General features: G+C 45.7%; 1 protein-coding gene across 1 annotated transcript in view; it reads right to left on the bottom strand.

Moving 5' to 3' along the window:
* The window catches only part of MYO10 (myosin X), a 228,834-nt gene that overhangs the window by 40,307 nt on the left and 166,458 nt on the right, over positions 1–22,069 (bottom strand). The window contains exons 20-21 of the mRNA XM_042997350.1: positions 1,765–1,889; positions 1,557–1,671 (exon numbers count right to left, since the gene is read on the bottom strand). Of these exons, the coding sequence (XP_042853284.1) occupies positions 1,557–1,671; positions 1,765–1,889 (240 nt within the window). The remainder of the gene's footprint in view (positions 1–1,556; positions 1,672–1,764; positions 1,890–22,069) is intronic.

Raw genomic sequence — 22,069 nt, 5'->3', positions numbered from 1 at the left:
TAAGTCAGTGGTATTTTGTTACAACAGCCCGAATGGACCAGGGCAGTCAATCGTTCTCCTTCCCCCACTCCCACCCTTTTTTTTTTCAATGTTTATTTATTTTTGAGCGAGAGACAGCGCAAGTGGGGGAGGAGCAGAGAGAGAGAGAGAAGGGAACAGAGACTCTGAAGCAGGCTCTGTGCTGAGAGCAGAGAGCCCGATGCGGGGCTCAAACTCACAAACTGTGAGATCGTGACTGGAGCCCAAGCTGGAAGTTTAATCACCTGAGCCACCCAGGTGCCCTCCCTTTTCTTAAAGATTTTTTGGCTAAAAAGAATGTCACAGGGGGCACCTGGGTGGCTCAGTCAGTTTGGTGTCTGACTCTTGATTTTGGCTTGGTTAATGGTCTTGTGGCTTGAGCCCTGCACAGGGCTCTGTGGCTGTCCCACGGGGAGCCTGACTGAGATTCTCACCCTCCCTCTCTCTGCCCCTCCCTCGCTTGCGATCTCAAAAATAAATGAATATTAAGAGGCGCCTGGGTGGCTCAGGGGGTTAAGCGTCCGACTCCAGTTCAGGTCAGGATCTCGCCGTTTGGGGGTTCGAGCCCTGCATCAGGCTCTGTGCTGACAGCTGGAGCCTGGAGCCTGCTTTGGGTTCTGCGTCTCCCTGTCTCTGTGCCTGCTCATGCTCTCTCCCTCTCCCAAAAATAAACATTAAAAAAAAAATAATGAACATAAAAAAAAAAAAAAAAAACCAAACAACGTATAGGAGTAGAAACTTTAACATACTTTCCTGGTGCTACACAGCCTCTCGGGTCAGGTCGATCAGACAGGAGGACCACATCTTACCTTTGACGACATGCATACAGTCAAAGGTCGAACCCCCCAGCAGCCTGCCTTTCTGCGCCCCGAGTCACATCTCTGTCTTCCCCGTGTGATGGGGCCCACGAGCAGAGTGAGGAAACAGGAGCAGAAAGGCAAATGAGGTTTCTGGCAGTTCCCGGATACAGGGAGAACAGGTCACACCGCTGATTTTATGGCTAATTTTTGCCATCGGGGCCCAACTGCCTGCCGTTCAGCTCCTGTCTGGAATAAGGGGTCAAGGCCCCACGTCAGCCACACCAGCACGTTCAGAAAATGGACTTCTCTTGGTTTTCTGGACCGGATTTGTGTCAGCCCGATGGGATTTCAGACTGCCGGCTGGTCTCCCGCACGACGGCTCCTGGGGTGTCAGGACAGCATTCAGCCGCGGAATTATCAACAGTTACCAGGGTCTGGGGTCTCCGTTCCTGGAAGTCAGAGCCTAGCATCTCATGGCACCGAACCGCTCATCGGCCAAAACTGGCCGACTGACTGCCTGAATGAAAACACACGCCTACGCACTCAGGAGCCGATGTTCCAGAAAACGGAGTTCCTAGAAAGCCAAGGACTTCAGGTAAAATATTAACCGTCCGGGGGACAAGAGGATGGAAGTATGGCAGCGTATCTCCCCCAAGTCAAAACGTGGTTGGTTAGCAGGGGCACAGAACAGGTGCTCAGGGGTTTGGGGGCATGATCGTGCTTTCTCTGCGACCTCACCTTGGTCTTCCCCAGCTGCCACTCGCTGTTGGACGAATCGTAGAGCTGCAGCAGGGCCGTGCACTTCCCCCGGATGTCCTCGGGCACAGCCACGTTCCTCATCAGCACTTTATACCTGCAACAGAAACACGCCCGGCGTCACCTTCCTACGACGGCTCTCTTCCTGGCCCCTCAGAAAAGAAAGAGCATCTATTCGGCCCTGCCTTGCCTTTTGTAAAAATCCTGGAAGGGCCTTCGGACCGCATACCCGGCTTTCCGGATCCTCACCGTCTCCAGCATCCCCGAGTATCGCAGCTGGTTTAGCACAACCGCCTGGTCAAACTGGTCTGGCATCTGAAACGTGCGAGACGGGGACACGTTAACGAGGCCACCCCGTCACCGTTTTGCACACACAGATCCAGACACACACACACACACACACACACACAGAAACCTGCACAAAAATACAGACTAGAAAGTGAACCCCACCCCCAGGTACCCATCACCTGGCTTCAAGGGCCACCACCTTGTCAATCCTGCCAGCTCCCTCCACGAGCCCTTACTCCCTGCCCTTGAATTCTCTAAGTCCTAGACTTCACATCCTGTCATCGATAAATACGGTCAATACTATTTCTTAATATAACCACGACACCACTGTATCTTAACAGAGACCGATAACTTCCTGGTATTAATATCCACGTGCAAATCTCCGTTTTAACTATCATCAAACATACCACCATGTTTCATACTGCTTTTCAAAGAACCTAAAGTGTCATCCAGATGTGACTTTATTTACGTTTTGAACTTCATTTTCAAGGCACTGAAAGGGATTTTTTTTGCCAGAGAATATCGTGACCCAGTGAGGGGCTGAGGGAGGGGTGGGCGAGGTTGGGGGTGGGGAGTGGGGAGAAAGAGAGTGCACCAGTGGACCAAAGAGACAAAAATGAAAAAGAATTGTAATTTTCTCGGTATCTAGTCAAATACTCCATTTATTCAGGGTTCTACACGATGCTCACTCGGTAAATTAATCCCAGAAAATGCAAACCAAACACAAAAATCAGACCAAGACTTAATGTTCTGAAATGTATTCTCCTATCCACTCAAGTTACCAAACAAACTGGCAGTGAAGACAGGACAATAGTCTTTCAGAGTAAAGCCCGAAAGTAGGCCATTTCCCACTTACGGCCTTTTGGGCAGTGATTTGTTTTTCAGTCTAAACAGCCGTCCCCTTTAATTAATTTGTATTTTGTTATCCTACACAACTGTGAACAAAGTGACTGAAAACCAGGGCCAGAGAATGTAAGTATACTGTTACAAAGTGCAGAAAGAAGAAAAAAAAAGAGAAAGTGACTTAAATTTGCGATCCCCATAAAGGCAGTCATTAACACAAATTTAGGCTTAAAGCCATGTTATCCTGTACACTTCCCAAACTAGCTAAGAATAAATGTGAAGAATGTTCTGCAAATCTCCCCTACGGCTTTTGATGGAACAGCCTGCCATCATCTCCAGCAGGCTGACTTCTCTTATATTTAATTTAGTTTCTTCTACAAACAATGTGGTCAACTTGTCTTTACTCAGCAGTATTCTGGCCGAGTACAGCCAATAAGTTAGGGCAAACATCCAAAAAATTGTGGCTCACTAGTTTTTTGTCTTCGTTATTTAAACATTCTTAGAAAAGAAAAACATAAAAATACAAAAACAAAATTAAATTACCCTTGGTTACTCTTACACCTATCGTTACGTTAAAAAAAAAAAAACAAGAATGGAGAGAGGCAACAGTTCTGGAAGTATTTGGTTAAAATGCTTCTGTTATATATATTTGGGAATATAATCTGAGCAGTTGCAATGCACGAAGATTAGCATAGAGCTAAAATTAAAAAGCACGGAATAATGCATCAGACTTAGTCAACTTTGTTAAATTCGTAGTCAAAGACACCTACTGATTTAATATTTAATCACACGATGCTCAAAGACTTTTCTCGATCCCTCTCTCAAGCTCTCCCCACTCCTGACCCATACTGTTTCTCCTCGCCTCTTGTCTTCCCATCCCCATTTAACAAAGTCCACACGATTCCTTAGCTCGGCACCAGTTCCTAGAACGTCCTAAAAAAATATCACAAAAGTGACGCCCCATCCAGAAAGTTCGGCCACACTCACCATCTTCAGCCTCTCCGAGGAACATTCCACCTTCAGCTTGGCTCTCGGGCCAAAATTCATATGGAAACCGACTGCCACACTGACCTTTCCGCCACAGCTAAAGACACTGAACAATAATGAACACCATTCCTGTGCTTTAAAAAGTGCTCGGTCGCCATGACAACCCCTTCCATTCTGGGGCTAATTAGTGTGGTGTGGTTGTAGGATTTCATACAGCCCAGGGAGGGAGGGAGCCACCAGGAGCGGCCACTCTTTCCAGGCTCCCAGCGCGATTGTGTTTCTGCCCCTTTCCTCGTAATTTAACCAGGAAAGGGGGGACCCACAGGCAGATTGTCGCCACGGGCAACCCACACAGCAATCGCGAGGAGGGGGTAAGCCTGTATTTCCACTGGTTCTCTTTTTAGTTTCAGCTTCCTTCCCCGGGGAATTTAATGCTCAAAGATGACACAGCTGGGGGGCTGGACAAATCACAACTTAAAGGCATGTGCCTTTCAAAACTTCACCAGTGCACATTGGTCTTTGCTGGTAACTAATTTCCCAGAACCAGAGTCCTTGCTGACAGAGACTGCCTGCAAAGTACGAAACGGGGAAGTTTGGATGGCAACCCATAACATGGGCTTTGGAAGGAACAGCTATAAAGCAGGAAACCAGCTGGTCTTTAAACACCTGTTATGTGCATGGTTCCATGAATCACGCTGGAGGAAGATTAAAAAAAAAAAAAAAAGTGGGGCTAGATGATTTATTTTTCCCTTTAATCAACATCCCCCACCACAGTGGTGCATTTGTTACAGCTGATGAATCCGCACTGACACCTCATCACCAGCTAGGGTCCCCAGTTTACATCACAGGGCTTAGTCTTGTGCATTCGAAGGGTTTTGATGTGTAAGGACATACACCCACCATTAGAGGATGATGCAGAATAGTTTCTCTGCCCTGTAAGTCCTCTGTGCTTCACCTACTCATCTCTACCCCTCCCAAACCCCGGGCATACACTAATCTTCTCACTGTCTCCGTAACTGTTGTTAAACATTTAATTTTATTATTTTTTTCTTATTGTGTTTTAAATATAACTTACGTCAAGTCGGCTAACATACAACGTATACAGTGTGTTCTTGGTTTCGGGGGTAGATTCCCATGATTCATCGCTTACATACAACACCCAGTGCTCATCCCAACAAATGCCCTCCACAATGCCCATCCCCCCTTCTCCTCTCTCTCCCGCATCCCCCCCATCGACCCTCAGTTTGTTCTCTGTAGTTAAGAGTCTCTTATGGTTGGCCCCCCCTCTCTGTTCGAAAACTATCATTTAATTTTTAAAAAAGCAGTTCTAGGGGGTGCCTGGCTTGCTCCGTTGGGTGAGTGTCTGAGTTTGGCTCAGGTCATGATCTCACAGTTCGTGAGTTCAAGCCCCACACGGGGCTCACTGCTGTCAGCAGAGCCTGCTTCAGATCCTCTGTCCCCCCCTCTCTCTGCCCCTCCCCAGCTCTCTCTCTCTTTCAAAAATAAATGAATGTTAAAAAAAAACAAAAACAAAAAGAAGCACTTTTAGGTTCATAGCAATTGAGAGGAAGTTACAGAGACTTCCCTTAGGCCCCTGTCCACACACACATAGCCTCATAGGGCCTGGATTCTGCTTCCCAGGACCCTTAAACTTGGAAGGGTGCTATGTATGCCAATCCTCAACTCCTCATAAAATAGAAAGCTTAATATGAAACCATATCAAAAATTGAAATTAAGTTCCTTGGGAACACAGAGGAAAGAAAAGCATGAGGGGCTACAGGTGGCACACAATTGGAACCCAGGTCTGACCCGGAGTTTGGGCTCAGACAGCTTCTAGTCATTCACCCCTGCAGGGGAAGGGGCGGTCCTCACAGGAGGCAGAACCATAGCTAAGAGGCAGAAAGAGAAGCCGGCATGGCCAGTAGGCAGGCTGGGACAGAGGGGGGCGCAGTGGAGCTGGGCTGCTGTGCTTCCTGCGTCCAACGTCGATGACAATGGTTTTTAAGATAAGGGGCCAGTGGAGGCTTAGAGCATGAGATGAATGCGGTCAGACCCAGGTGTAGAAGGATCCCTTCGCGGGCAGTGGCAAAACCGGAAACAAGACCAGACGGATCGCCAAGTATGTTTCGTGCACATCACGAAATATTATGCAGCCATTAGATACGAGACCCAATGACAGATGTACCAGTTGACTCTCCGTCCTTTTTGCAAGGTTGAGAAGCGATGCGGAGAAGTATGTATACGATGACCTCACCACCACAACAAAAAACAACCCAAAACCAAAAAAACCAAAACCCCTATTTATTAGGTGCCCACGATTACGCAGGCACACCTCACTTTATCCTGCTTCACAGGTACTGTGTTGTGTTGTGTTTTTTTTGAAAACAAATTGAAGGCTTGTGGCAAAGCTGTATCAAATCTGTCGGCACCCTTTTTCCAATAGTATTTGCTCACTTTGTCTCTGTGGCCCGTTTTGGGAATTCTTGCGATATTTCAAACTTTTTCGTTGCGATGATTATGACTTGCTCCGAGCTCAGATGATGCTTTGCATTTTTTTCTTTTTTAGCAATAAGGCATTTTTAAATTAAGATAAATACACTCCCCCCCCCATTTGTCTATTTTCCTTTTCTTTATTGCACACTCAATAGACTACAGTATAGTATAAACCTAAGTTTTCTATGCAGTGGGACACCAAAAAATTCATTTGGTTCGGTTTTTGTGACGTTCACTTGACTGCGGTGGTCTGGAACCAAACCTGCAGTATCTCTGAGGTATTCCTGCCTAAGTCTAGATACCACACATGCAGAAGAGCACAGGAAGACACATGCTAGCTCGTTACCTAGTAGGGGGCTTATGGGTGCCGGGAAGAAAGACTGCTGAGAAAAGAGAGAATGAAAAAGTTGGGCTGCACTGAAAGAAGGAAATAGCCACATATATACAATATGACTATTTTTCTACATGGCTATAGGTTTTTGAAGATATTTAATGAATAGTATATATATTTTTTTACAAGGTAAAAACCCAGATATCGAGTAGAATCTAGAAGTCCTGCATGGAATAGAGCAAAGAAGGGAAAGAGAAACAGGGAGACCCAAGTGCGAAGCTACTGGAAGGATACTTTAAAGTAGAAACAACCTAAATGTCCATCAACAAATGAATGGATAAGGGTGCTTGGCTGGCTCAGTTGGTACAGCATGCGACTCTTGATCTTAGGGTTGTGAATTTGAGCCCCACGTAGGGTGTAGATTACTTAAAAAAAATATTAAAACAAACCCCAAGTTTGTGAATGGATAAACACAATATAGTACATCTATTCACACAATGGCATATCATTTGGCCATAAAAAGGAATGAAGCCCCAATACGGGCTATATGAACCATTAGAACTTTCTACTAAGTGGAAGAAGCCAGTCACAAGAGACCATGTGCACATTATTGGATTCCATTCATGTGACATGTCCAGAAAGGTAACTCTGCAGAGACAGAATAGAGGGTGTTTAGGGCTGGTGGAAACGGTGGGGGCGGGGGGTGGGCAGGGGGAGCAGAGGGAGGGGATAGCCAATGGTAGGAGGTTTCCTTGTGAGGTGATGGAAAAGTTCTAACACGGCGGTGATGGTTGCACTTATCCACGAATATACAAAAAAACCCGAGACAGGATCGAATGTATTTAGTTTCAGGTGGTTCAATTATTTAAAAAAAAAAAAAAAAAAAAAAAAAAATCAGAAAAATTTTTGGCCCCTACAATCTTAAAAAATAAGATTTCAGAATTCCTAGACAAAACAAATGACTGATAGCAGAGCGTGCTAAGTAAGACCTCCCCTAAATCCAATTACAAGGAAGCCTGACCTTCTGCAGCTTCAGATCGAAATAAAGGGCAAGCGAGGTGCTGATAAACAGGGACCCAGGGCAGGGGAGACGCTTCACAACTGGAGCCAGAAATAAATGCATTTATAAGTTAATGCATCTGATTACCCTGAACATTACCTCGCCCTTCATAATTTTGTAAATATTGCATAAAGATCCTAAGAAGTATGAAAGCAGACTTGGAAATAGCTGCCTGTCTGTAGTTCAAGGACACTCAGTCTGTGCTTACCGCAGAAAATACAGTGAGTTCATGATCGGTGCATCCTCAAAGGCCTAGTGTTTCTCTGCATTCGAGAGATCTCTCAGAAACCAGCAGAGGAGCCCTGAGAAGTCAGGCAGAGTGGGAACCTGGCCTGCCACCCACGGGCCCAGGGAGTTTGGCGGGGGCCGGCTGGTACTTCAGGGAGAAGATACTTCTCTACTGGGGGGACGGGGTGGTTAGAAGGGTAGAGGATTCTATTTTGTAGATGAGGAAACTACAGTGAGCAAGTCTCCATGACCTGGTCAAGCTCGTTTTAATACTTCCTTAAATCAAAGAGTTAGAAAATTAAGTCTCAAAGAGCTTAGCATTCCCAAAAACTAGTATATGAATCAAAATTGTACACAACAGGGACACCTGCCTGGTTTGGTCCACAGAGCTTACGATGCCTTTAAAAAAAAAAAAATGTTTATTTATTATTGAGAGAGAGATAGAGAGACAGAAGATGAGCATGGGAAGGGCAGAGAGAGAGGGAGACAGAATCGGAAGCAGGCTCCAGGCTCTGAGCTGTCAGCATGGAGCCCGAAGCAGGGCTTGAACCCACAAACTGTGAGATCATGACCTGAGCTGAAGCCAGACGCTTAACCGACTGAGCCACCCAGGCGCCCCGAGCTTGCGACTCCCGATCTCGGGGCTGGGAGTTCAAGCCCCACAATGGATACGGAGATTGCTTAAAAAGAGGATCTTAAAAACGACAACAAAAAACTTGTACACATCATTTTCCTACCGAAGTGTTATAAAATCGGAGGCGTATTTTCATAGGGTACAATTCTCAAAGGAATAAGCTGCAAACTTCTTCAGGGAAAAGAGGAGGATGGAGTCTAAGCAGAAAATGTGCCCTACATCCCAGGAGCATCCCATCTTCTGGGAATACAGAGACATCTGAGGACGTCAGCATTAGGAGAGGCCTCAGGGACCACCCTGCAGGTGCTGACTTGGTCTAAATACAGATGATGCAATCATCACAGCTTCAAGGGGAACGTAGATCAGAAACCGGTTCACCACGCTGTGAGTTCAGCCGCATATATCGACATGGCTAGTGAACAGAGAAAATTTCGGAAAGTGAAATGGCAAACTGTGAGCAAATCCATCTTTGGTCACTGTGGTCCCATTAACACAGGTGGTGAGAGGCTGATGACATCCTTAAGAGCCTCAGATGACGAACAGACCGTGCAGTGTTCTCTGACCCCCTCACGGTTACACCTACACTTGCGTTTCTTCTTCCCTGGGTACCTGCCACGGCCGGATGTTCCAGAAGAGTCGGTACACAACAGTGCACAGACACACTCGGAATGCACTGAGCTACACCCCATGGAACAGGCCCACCTGGGATAACGTACTTCATAATGACGACTTTTGCTTTAATGACAAATACCAAATACAACTAGGTAACTCGTGTGGATGCCTCTGAACACTGGCTACAATTTATTTCTAGAATGAGCCCTTCCCTCCCTATTTTGGAAATACTTAAATTACTCAAGGTATTAATAACTAACCACTTGACAGGGTCATAATGTCTTGAAGATTAGGTAAAAGCGGACATTATTTCTTAATCCGTCAAATGTATTTATTAAGGACCTTCCAGGGCCGTCTGGGTGGCTAAGTTGGTTAAGCATCGGACTTTGGCTCAGGTCATGATCTCACAGTTAGGGAGTTCAAGCCCTGTGATGACAGCTTGGAGCCTGGAGCCTGTTTCACATTCTCACTCTCTCTGCTCCTCTCCCCCACTCTCTCTCAAAAATAAACAAACATTAAAAAAACAAACAACTTTCCATAGACTGAGGGCAACCATACAGGTAACATCATGCAATGCACCTGTCCCTCCCTGGACTCAACCAATGCAGGCCTCGCTTTGGCTCCAATCTGCTTAGAATGCAACATGGCGGAGAGCCCTAGGCCCAACGATCTAGGTCCTCGGAGCACAGAAAAATCAGACAAGATCTGAGCGTCATACCAACAAGTGCCTTACTGCTGTTAGCAGCTTAATAGAAAAAAATTTTTTTGCTTTCTATCTTATAGGAGTTAATCTCCCACCCCTTCTGGTAGACTGTTTCTCCAAGTGAGTAGTATAATATTCTAAAATTAAAGAGTTCTACTTTTTCTCATATTTTTTTAATGGATCCTGACCTTGTCTTTGCTCACAAGTTTGAGCCCTGCATCCGGCTCTCTGCGGTCAACTCAGAGCCTGGAGCCTGCTTCAGATTCTGTGTCTCCCTCTCTCTCTGCCCCTCCCCTACTCAAGCTCGGTTTCTCTCTCTCTCTCTCTCTCAAAAATAAATAAAAACATTAAACAAGATTTTTCTTTAAATTAAAACAAACAAATCCTACCTCCAATAACCCTTCTTCAACTTTAGAAAATCAGAGATTGCAGAAAAGCTTGCTAGGTCGATTATGTTACACTAAAAACACATCATTCCCACCCCTATAATGACTGAGAAAGTCTTACAATAGGGCTCTTGTCCACCTTACTCATTAACCAAAAAAATAAATAAATAAAAATAATTTAAAAAGATGCCACGCCTCTCAATCTTTATTCGCTGTGTTCGCTACATCAGACTCCCAAAAGCAGTTAATAAATATTGAACAGAAGTTTATCGTGCTTTGAAGAGTTTTCAAAAGCATGGTTACTAAAGCAGCCTATATAATCTTCCTGACCTTGAACAGGCAATAAACAAAAGCCAATTAAACCAGCGACAAAACTTCTTTGTCCGTAATTACCTCTGTCATTTCACCCTGGGCTGTGAAACATTTTACACAGTTGTTGCCACTTGCTAATTTTCACATTTTGAGCCAAGAGGCAGAAACCAAATTCTCCCAGGAAAAGACGCAGCCCCCCTCCCAGGTGAGGAACAGGCAGCAACTCGGTCACGTGACTGGCTAAGGCTGCGAGTCAGTCCTGGAGGTCATTGTATAAAGCGTGGAAAGTTCTCCCTCACCAGGCACAGCCTTCACATTACTGAAGCGCAGTCACCACCCTGAGCAGGAAAAGCCAAACCACGACAGCGGGAAGCTGCTGTGTTCACCTCAGATCCATGCAAACGCCAACTACTCAACAGGAGAGGAGCTAGAACAAGTAACACACACACACACACACACACACACACACACACACACACACACACACAATCCTCCTAAGCCATAGCTTTAGCCAGCACATACCAAACTAGAACAAGTAACACACACACACACACACACACACACACACACACACACACACACACAATCCTCCTAAGCCATAGCTTTAGCCAGCACATACCAAACTAGAAGTAACACACACACACACACACACACACACACACACACACACACACACACACACAATCCTCCTAAGCCATAGCTTTAGCCAGCACATACCAAACTGAGACAAACCTTCCATTTCACATTCAAGGGCCCACAATACAGCTCCAGTCTTCCATGCAGTCAGCTGGAGCCAGCCCCACCACCAGAATGTTCTGTTGTCTCCCACTGTTGAGTTTCATGGACCTTTGAGGGGTCTCTCAAACATAGCCCCCTCAATAAAGAAATCTGTTCCTAGTGCATCTGCCAACATCTGTCACCTCCCTTTCCTTGGTGGCACACGTGAAACTTGTCTTAGGATGTGACCTTGACCATGCACTTTTCCACGTCATGCATTTCTGCACGTCCATTAGACATATCTGTGTGAAGTCCCCATTTGGTGATGCATTCTTTCAAGGGAGGAGCTGAATTTTATGAATTCATAACTAAATTGGACGGGACATAAGATACGTATACACTTATACTACTGTACTGCGTAAATTAAATTATGGGGGTGCCCGGGTGGCTCAATCAGTTAAGTGTCTGACTTCGGCTCAGGTCATGATCTTGTGGTTCCTGAGTTCAAGCCTCATATCGGACTCTCTGCTGTCAGTGCGGAGACTGGACCCTGTTTCGGATCCTCTGTCTCCCAGTCTCTCTGCCCACACTCGCACTCTGTCTCTCTCTCTAACATAAACACACACACGTACATACATAAAACTGTGGTTCTGTTTATAGCAGTTTCCAATGTACTTATTCAGCAAGGACATAGAAATATTATCAGAAGACAGTACATAAAAGGAAAAACGGACAGTTGGATTTCCTTAAAATTAACTTCTCTCTGAAAGACATTTGTTAAGATAACGGGAAGACAACCAACACAGTGGGAAACTATTTTTGAAATACTTATTTGAAAGAATAATGTATCCAGCATATAGAAGGACACTTAGCAGTGAACAATATGAAAAAAAAAACAGTCCAACTTAAAAATTAGGGAAAGACCTGGACACACCATCAAAGGAGACATAGACATGGCTAATAAGCATATGGAAAGATAGTCAACAGCAGTTGTTTCGGGAAATTGCAAATTAAAATAGCGAGATAGCACCACACACCTGTTAGAACGATTAAATCCAGAAAGCCGACCCAACGATGGCGAAGATGTGGAACAACAAGAATGCTAATTCGTAGCTGGTTGGATGCAAAATCATACAGCCAATTCGGAAGACAGTTTCTCACAAAGTTAAACACAGTCTTAAAAATTATCTGGCAATCATTCTCTCAAGGATTCAGCCAACGAACCGAACACACAAAAAGCTGCAAGTGACTGTTTGTAACAGCTTTATTCATAACTGTCAAAACCTAGAAGCAATCGAGATGTCCTTCCGTCGGTGAAAGGACAAATAAACTGTCCATTTATCCATACAATGGATATTATTCAGAGATTTATAAAAAGGAGCTATCAAGTTCTCCCCCATGACACAGAGGAACCTTAAATAGTCTGTGCTAGATGAAAGCGATCTGAAATGAGCATACGTATGTACGATTTGATTCCAATTATATGGCATTCTGAATAAGGCAAAGCTATAGAGAGAGTATAAACTCCAGGGGTCACCGGGGGCTCGGCAGGGAGGGATGAATAAAGCACAGGTGAAATTTTGGGTGGGTGAAACTATTCTGTATGATACTGTAATGGTAGATACACGACGTGATACACTTGCCCACATCCAGAGAATTGTAAGCACAGGAGTGAAGCTTGGAGGACCCCAGGAAATAATGCGTCCTGTCACAAAAGAATCTAGATGTATTACAAATCCATGACCCAAGCTCACTGAAGGACTGGGGCCGGGCAGGCTTAAGTAAATGTGGAAACGGGCTCTGTAAGACGAGGGGCAAAGGGAGCTACACAGGTGAGCGTAGGTGGCTCAGCAGGTTGAGCTTCCGACTTCGGCTCAGGTCGTGATCTCGATGTTTGTGAGTTCGAGCCCCATGTCGGGCTCTGTGCTGCCAGCTCTGAGTCTGGAGCCTGCTTCGGATTCTGTGTCTCCCTCTCTCTGCCCCTCCCCTGATCGTACTCTGTCTCTCAAACAATACACAAACAAACAAAAAAGAAGCTACACATAAGCACCGTAAGTAGTATAGCTGATGGAGTTTCTACCCTCGGAATACAGGTCACAATTCTCATACTCTACAATTAAATGGATGGCAGATGGTTGGAGTCAGGTTTTTCACTGTTTGCAAGAGAGAATGTTTGCAAGAAAACCTTAATAAAACTAATTCCATCCAACTAGATTTATGAAAACAGCAAAAAACTCCATTCTTTTTTTTAAGTTTTTAAGTTTATTTATTTTGAGAGAGAGAGAGAGAGAGTACAAGCAGGGGAGGGTCCGAGGGAGGGAGGGACAGAGAGAATCCCAAGCAGGCTCCTCATGGACAGCATGGGGCCCAATGCGGGGCTGGAACTCACAAACCGTGAGATCATGACTTGAGCTGAAACCAAGAGTCAGACGCTTAACCGTCTGAGCCACCCAGGCACCCAGAAAAATCCAATCTGATGTTGGCTTACTTGGCACTCTAAAAGCTGCCAGCCACGAGGTCCCAGCCGTCCTCAAAACACGCTTCTATAGCACATGCCCAAAACACAGTTCAACATCCAGTTATGTTTTTTAACTACTTACGTGACATAACCAGAACGTGTTTCTATAGGAAATGGTTCAGCTCCAAAATATGAAGTAACTTTCCAATATAGTTTGAGGACAGATGTAAAATAAATTGGGAGATAAAGGCGGGTTCATTTTCTCCATTAAGTTGTTGTTAAATACCAGAATAAGGCATCAAGGTTTTTTTTCTAGTTTATTTTCTAAAGAGAGAGAGAGAGAGAGACAGAGAGACAGAGAGACAGAGAGACAGAGAGACAGAGAGACAGAGAAAGCATGCATGCACATATGTTCAAGTTGGGGAGAGGCAGAGAGAGAGAATCCCAGGCAGGCTCCACGCTGTCAGCATAGAGCCTGACATGGAGCTTGAATCCACGAACTATGAGATTATAACCTGAGCGAAAATCAAGAGCCCGGCGCTTAACCAACTGAGCCACCCAGGCGCCCCCAAAGGTTTTGTTTTTTTAAATCAGAAATATGGAGAAGGCATACGATGAAAATCCTGTGTCTGTGTCTGCGTATGTTCTATGCACGCATAAACATACAACTGTGTGTGCATTATATCCACACCTATGAGCACTTATGGGTAAACACCCACTTTGTTTAAAAAAAAAGAAGAAGAAGAAGAAAGGCATTTTGGTTTTCTCCCCTTCAGAAAGAAATCCGTTAGGACACACAGGTGTCCAACATTCTTTCCACAGCTATACAGCAACATCACCACCAGAAAGCATTTCATCAGCTCCCTAAGTGAGGACATTTAGGTGGTTTCTAACCTTTGCTGCGTTCTCTTCAGCTTTCACTGAATGAAAGGAAATAAGAAAGGGGAACAGCAGAGTCCCCACACGAGCGAGTCTCCTGGAGGTGTGGACGTCTATCCTGGCCCTCCAGAGTCCCTCTGTCTCATGGCGAACGCACTCCTGTACTTCTGACGGCCGATGGCTAGGCGCTCGGAGACCTGGAAGGTGACCGCTCCCACGTGGAGCTTTAGAACCCCGCCCCCACCCTCCACCTCTAAGGAAACAAGGTTACAGAGACAACATCACACTGCCGGACTCCCTCAGCTCCCATCTACATAAAGTGTCACTGTTGGTTTGACACTCTCATCAGTCAGAAGGTAATTACTGACCAGAAGACTCTGGTGACTTAATTCTGTCCATTTTCTACTACGTTCTAGTGTTTAGACCATGGAAATTTGGGAGTTTATCTATCACACTATGTAATAGGGTCATTTTCATAGTATTTCTAGTCGAAAGGACGGAGAGAAGTCTTCAGGGATGGGTTGTGATAAAAGGCTGTGTCTTAAACCAATTTAGTAATAAAAATAGCAGCTACTACTCACTGAACAGGGGCCCTGGTTCCACCAACGAATTAAGCGTCCTACAGGCAACTCTCTCAGTCCTTCCAACCGCCCTATGAATTACACCAGCCCAGGATACCAAATTAAATGTGCGATACAAGGCAAAGAGAGACAACTCTTCAGGAAATGGGACTAGCTAACATTTGCACGGCACTTTGCAACTTCCAAAGTCCTTCACATACACGGTAGCACATGCTGTTCTCCGCCAGCCAGTGAGGCAGGTAGTGCAGCTGCCAGTATTTTCATTGAACAGGTCCAAAGAATGGGTGACGGAGCCACATCAACAGCAGTTACCGGGACAGGCACCACTTCTAATATCGGAATCTCTGCAGGTTCTGCGATCGAGTCCCCAGAGGGCGGGGCTCCTCCCCTCGTCAACAAGTCCACGTCCAAAGGGACGCTGTGCCAGCAGCTGCTATGATCCCCTGCGGGTGGCCGATCAAGTTGTCGTGTTCCTGTTCTGGTCTGTACTGATGAATCCTTGACGGTGGTGGTGGTAACGACAGTGATAATCCTACGTGTAGCAACAATGAAGGCTCATGTACCAGGAACTTATCATGTGCCAGACATTACACTAACTTTATAACGTTAGCTTGTTTTTGCTTTTTTTTTTAAGATTTAATTTTACTTATTTATTTTTTTGAGAGAGAGGGCACAAGTGAGTGAGTGACCGAGAGAGAGGGAGAGAGAGAGAAGCGGGGCTTGAACTTACAAACCGCGAGATCATGACGTGAACTGAAGTCAGATGCTTAACCGACCGGGCCACCCAGGCGCCCTTTAAGATTCTATTTAAAAATTTTTTAAGTAATCTCTCTGCACCCAACGTGGGACTCGAACTCACAACCCGAAGATCAAGAGTTGCATGCTGTACCGACTGAGCCTGCCAGGCACCCGCTTTTAATTTTAGCAACTCTATTAAGGGACACACCTAAGGCACAGAGAGGGCAACTTACAAAGAGTCACAAAGCTCTTGTGAGACAGAACCAGTCTCGGGGGGCCCAAGCCAGCACTACAAAGCACTAGGCTGCACCGTCCGCCCTGCGAGGGGCAAGTTCAGGAGGCGGGGTGGGGAGTTCCTGTGGTTCTTCTAAAGTTTTTATTATTGAACCACGGCCTTTGTTTCCTGGCACGTTTTTCCTGAATATTCTTGAATGAAATTCATCACAATAGCTATATCTTGGTAGCAGACTTCATACCAAAACAGAAATGAACTTCTGAGGATTAAAAGTCCGAGAAGACAATACACTTAGTTAGGGCAGGGGTTGGCAAACCGCGTCCTGCGGGCCACATCCGGCTTGCCACCTGTTTTTGTAAATACGGTTTTCTTGGAACACAGCCATGCATTGTCCGTGACTACTTTCACGTGACAATAGCAGAGCCTAAAATATTCACTGTCTTGCCAGTTGCAGAAAGAGCACGCGGTCGACCACTGAGCGAATGAAAAAGCCCGGCAAATAAAGCACTCCCACGGTGCAAACCGAACTGCGGTCTGCACACAATTATATATCCAATTTCCCAAAAATCAGCATGAAAAACATCGGAGAAGCCCTCATTAATAATTTTGAAACGCATCCCATGTTGGAATAACATTTTGGCTATGCTGGGCTAAAACAGATTATTGAAACTCATTTCACAAAAACCAACTTCTTTTAACATGACTCGCATTTTATTTCTACTGGACAGTGTGTCTCTAATAAATCAGGCTGAGCCTCTGACTCTATGAGGGCTCGGAGCAAAAGAGCAAGGCTTAACATTGTCGTTCTATTTGCACTTGATACTTGGAGCATATTTTTATATAAATGAACTGTCAGACTATTTTAATGCAAGGCTTATACAGAGACCGAAATAAAATATATTACTTTGCACACAGTATGCATGACTCAAAGGTGAAAAACACGCAGATACTGTGAAAGACACCCCATGAGTATTTCACACAAGGCTCATGATTCTAAAGAAATCAGACGTGAGGAATATCCATTAATTTCAAATAAAGCGCGAGCTGCCAACAGACTTCTCAGACAACAACAAAAAATGCACGGACTTCTTTTTTTCCTAATATATTTAGTATCTAAAGTCACTCCAGAAGATTCCTAGGCCCTTCAGTTGGTTTTTTTTGACAAGCCATTGAACCCAGCATCTCCAGCACCTATGGTAACAATAAAAAAGGGCACCACTGGGGGAATGTGTAATAAAGCTAGATGGGAACAGGCCAGAAGGAGGGCACTCCCATCTACTTTCTCCCTCAAACCTGGCCAGTAAATGCTTAGAAAGGCTACGGCTCACGGCCAGTCCCCCTGGGTCCAGAACAAGCACTTTGCGTCTCATTGTGTCTGTAGGACGTTTGCTCATTTGAATCGTAGCTACCATTGTGCCCACATCACATGCCTGCTTCCCAACCCCACAAATAGCCTGAAAGCCACCGGTATTTAACGTCTGGTCCAACGCTTCCTTGTGTTACAAGAATGCAAACCTGCCCCTGTCCACAGCTTCTTTCTTCCATTCTTATTCCTTTCCGGTTTCCTGCTTTTAACAACAGCGTGCACCTGCTGCTCTGACTTCTGTTCCTCTCCAGGGCCGTGGTGGAGAATACAGCACACTGTGGGGTTTCCTTCCCTCCTTTCCTGCACACGCCGGATGCAGACGCCCCCAACTCTGCCTCCCTCTGGGCCATGACTTCCCAGGAAAACCTGCAGGAAGTTCTCAGCCTTCAGGCCTGCACACCAGACCCCTCTTGGGGGACAAGGCACCTGGAGCTTCCCTGTGGCCACCCTCTGCCAGTCATGTGGGGAAGAGAGAAAGCAGCATGTTTCTGCAAAAAGGGAACCCCTGGATTGTTAAAAGGAGAGCTGGTATTTAATTATTACGGCAGAAAAAAGCTATGGCTTTCTCCTTGATTTAAAAGTGAAACAGCAAATAATGGTATTTAATATTTAAATGTGGACTGCTCTGCACAGATTTTTCATTACCTCAATCAAATCTCACACAACCCTTTTTTTTTTTTTAATTTTTACAAAATGTTTATTTATTCTTGAGACAGAGACAAGAGCGTGAACAGGGGAGGGGCAGAGAGAGAGGGAGACACAGAATCTGAAACAGGCTCCAGGCTCTGAGCTGTCAGCACATAGCCCGACGTGGGGCTCGAACCCATGAACCGTGAGGTCATGACGTGAGCCGAAGTCGGCTGCTCAACTGACTGAGCCACCCAGGCGCCCCTCACACAACCCTATTAAGGCAAGGGGGTGGTGATGCCAGGAATAGGGTTTCCTTATGTACATGAAGGAAGTGAATCGATACAATTTGAGTGTCTTGTCCAAGGGGGTGTGGCTGGTAAGCATCAGGACCTGGAATGAGATTCTCTGCTCTTTTTTCCTTACGGAAAAGCCAGAAGGGCATCACTCCGAGTGTGGCTGGTGACAGGTAGCAGTTCATGATGAGCGGGACCCCCTGAGAGTCAGCCCTCAGGAACTTACAGCAACAGGGCACGGACACACCATCAAATTACCAGTCCACAACAAATTGGCAATCATAAAAAAAGAACTGCCCTTTTGCCACAGTGGGAAAAGTGCTGTTCTAGAACATTCCAGTGACAATGTTGGGTAATGTGTTCTAGAATATATCAGTGACAATGTTGGGTAGCGTGTTCTAAAATATGCCAGGGACCATGTTGGGTAGTGTGTTCTAGAATATTCCAGGGACAATGCTGGGTAATGCTTATGAGAAATTTCCTGATAACCAAGCATACACAAATCTGTTAGTACATCAATTTTGCATTAAGTACTAGATTCATTTCCCTTTCTATTGTTTAGTATCAAATCAGGCTCAATAAATAAGGTGAGTGTATTCATCGAACTCCTTCCTCAAAACCGTTACAAGTGTAAAATGTCTGTTCAGAAAATCTGATCTCACATCCCTGCTACAAGCTCTCTGAACTGTACACAAGATACATTCCAAGTATTTTTGTATTTCCCTCTTTCCATCTTCATCCTCTCCACTCCTCACTTGTGGTTTTATTCTCTGATGGGGCCCATGAGCCCTCCCCTGCTAACGGAACTCCCTCTGTATTCAGGGCAGCCATCCTGGGAATGGGAGGTCATTCCATGCCCACCAGGCAAACCCATCCACTCTGCCAGATGCGCACTCTCCCAAGTTCTTGTGGGGTGTGGCTCAGCCACAGGCCCTGTCTGGTCCTCAAACCAAGTAGAGAAACCAGCACCGAGGAGATGGGAGGCAAACCTACGGAGGGGCTCCTGGGAAGATGTTTCCTTCCTAAGCCGATTCCTTTCACAGGTTAATATTTACTCTAAGAGGACAAAGTCTTTGTTTTCTTTATTCAGAGATGGATGCATCCCAAGGGGGCACACAGGGACTCAAAACCTAGCTGTTAAAAGAACTGAATGAAGATATTCTGTGAAGATGGGATGGTTGCCCCGATGGCAGCCATTTTGCAACCTTGAAGAAGGACCAAGAGAACGGAAGACACATTGACGCGAAGCCCCGACACTGTGGAGCCTCTCAACAAATGCTTATTAAGTGTGATACTTGTACGTATATATTGAGTCGGCTGAGTTACTGTGTCTTGTTGCTTAAGAGTCAAGGTTCTTCCAAAGGGAGACTGAGGGGTGGCGAGTGTGTGTGACAAGCCTGTATGATCACTGGTTAGATGGAAGAGATCCTGTGAAGGAAGGAAGGATTACCCCCGGGAAGGAAGGGGCACCAGTGGGGAATGGGCTTAGGCTCCAGAAAGATCAAGATCCCTGGTAGAAATGCAAGGTTGCCATATAGCTTAAAACGCTATTGTGGTGAACACGGTAAGCTTCAAAAACATCCAGAAGGCACATCAGCAGCACGGCAGAGGTCAGCACCGACAACACGAACTGGTACGCGATACCAAAGCCAGATGGCCATCACAGAGCTGCGGTGGAGTTCAAATCTAGGTCAGAGAAGTCAGAACCAAAGACAGAACGCATGGACTGAGCGCCTGTGGCCAGAGTGAGAACCACGAGTTGGTGGCCTCATGGGAAGCAGCCAAATAGACAAGAGGCCTGGGACAGGGCAGTTCTAGGAACACAGCACTCAGAACGTCGTGAGAACCTGACGGAGGGAGGGAGAAATGGGGCACTGTGGAGGAGGGCGGCGAGTTGGCTAATGACAGATGTTCTCAGTCCTCTGCTGGATTAAAAGGTGAGGTCATGCGCTGGAGTGGGAAGGTTGACATCAGGGTCACGAGCGTGGGAGGGCTTGGAGGGCAGGGAGGTCTCCTCCTCCAGGGCGGACACAAACATGTCCTAGAACCAACCAGAGCACATTTCTTGGTATCATCCAGCAACATGGCAGAATCGGAGAGGAGAATGTGGGTTAGTGAGCCAAGGGACCAAAGCAAAGCCACAAGTTCATAACCAAACCGCTCTCCTCCCTATGTGGGCCACTGTTTCGATCTCTGGGCTCATGCAGTGATCATTCAAAGCAGGCTACTTACGATCTGAGCACTTTTAAAATATGTATGCTGTGTTCCAATCAAAAAAAATGTAAGGCCCACCAGTGAATCCAACTGAGGCAAAAAAGGACTCCAGAATGAATCCATGGGGGAGACAAAGAGAAACTAAGGGGCTGAGGTCCAGGCCACGCAAAGAAAATACATTCCCTCAAACAGAGTAAAAGCAATAGAAGGATGAGAGGGTGGGCTGGAGGGGCAAATTTAAATTCTGAACTGGTCATATATATTTAAAATTAGAGGTTTGGGAGTTCAAGATATACCTGTATGTATAAATCGATCCTGAGAATCAACTAATGTGTGTTGAAGGAGATGCAGAAAGAAAACAGAGAAATGGGGGGGCTGGGGGTGGGGAGGGAGACTACAGGTTTGTTCTAAACCGACCACAGACCCCAGTAAAGACACCAGAAGGTCCAACCCTCAGCATAACTCCCATCTGGAAATCCTCATAAAGCAGCCTCCCTCTTGGGTATAATCTGTTGCCATTTAATCTAATGAATGTAATTAAACCCTTTATCTTGCTAAACTAAAACTCAATCTCACACAATTCATCACTGTTCTATTTCAACTTCTCCGTCCACCATATTGAATAGGTCATAGGCCCCTTTATTCACGCTCACTCTGAAAAATCATGGCGAGAAATACAAATTAGGAGGGCAGCTGTCTCTCTTTGTAGATGTTGGCAAGGAGGCGCCGATCAGTCACTAAAATACTAGAATAGCCGTGGAACGTACTGAGTCACTCACACAATCACCAAGGTTCTGCCACTGCTATAAGGATGCTGAGTTCGAAAACAAAAAGCAGGGGATGGGGAAGAAAACAAGGGGAACAGGTGCCAGTGGCCCTACATCCTTCTGTGTCCATAGCCTGGAAAATCTGTCAAACTGGCATCTGTAAGGCTTGGCGAGAGCTATTATTTTTATAATGCTATTTCAATAGGTGCTAAGATACACCACAACGGGAGCACGAATTAGTGCACAGATAATTATCAGGACAATATACTGTGTGGTTTCTTGCTTTAAGGTAATTGGACTTCAGAGACAAAAAAAAAAAAAACCCACAACTTCTGAGACACTGGAAGATGAAGATCATTCTCCATACTTAAGTTTCAAAGAAATTTTTATTTTTTAAGTTCGGACACAAGAGGAGAAAACTGGTTCTGAGAGACCAGTGCTACAAAACCAAATTAGGAATGAAGAGTTTGAACAGTTATAAGAAGTACGGACATGGGGCGCCTGGGTGGCTCATGGCTCAGTCAGTTGGGCATCCGACTTCGGGTCAGGTCATGATCTCGCGGTCCAGGAGTTCGAGCCCCGCATCGGGCTCTCTGCTGCCAGCTCAGAGCCTGGAGCCTGCTTCAAGTTCTGTGTCTGTCTGTCTGTATCTCTCTCTCTCTCTCTCTCTCTCTCTCTCTCTGCCCCTCCCCCACTCACTCTCTGTCTCTCAAAAATGAATGTTAAAAAATTTTTTAAAA

Source organism: Panthera tigris, chromosome A1, assembly GCF_018350195.1.
Source record: "Panthera tigris isolate Pti1 chromosome A1, P.tigris_Pti1_mat1.1, whole genome shotgun sequence".
Taxonomy (NCBI): domain Eukaryota; kingdom Metazoa; phylum Chordata; class Mammalia; order Carnivora; family Felidae; genus Panthera; species Panthera tigris.
This window is presented reverse-complemented; position numbering and strand designations above follow the sequence as displayed.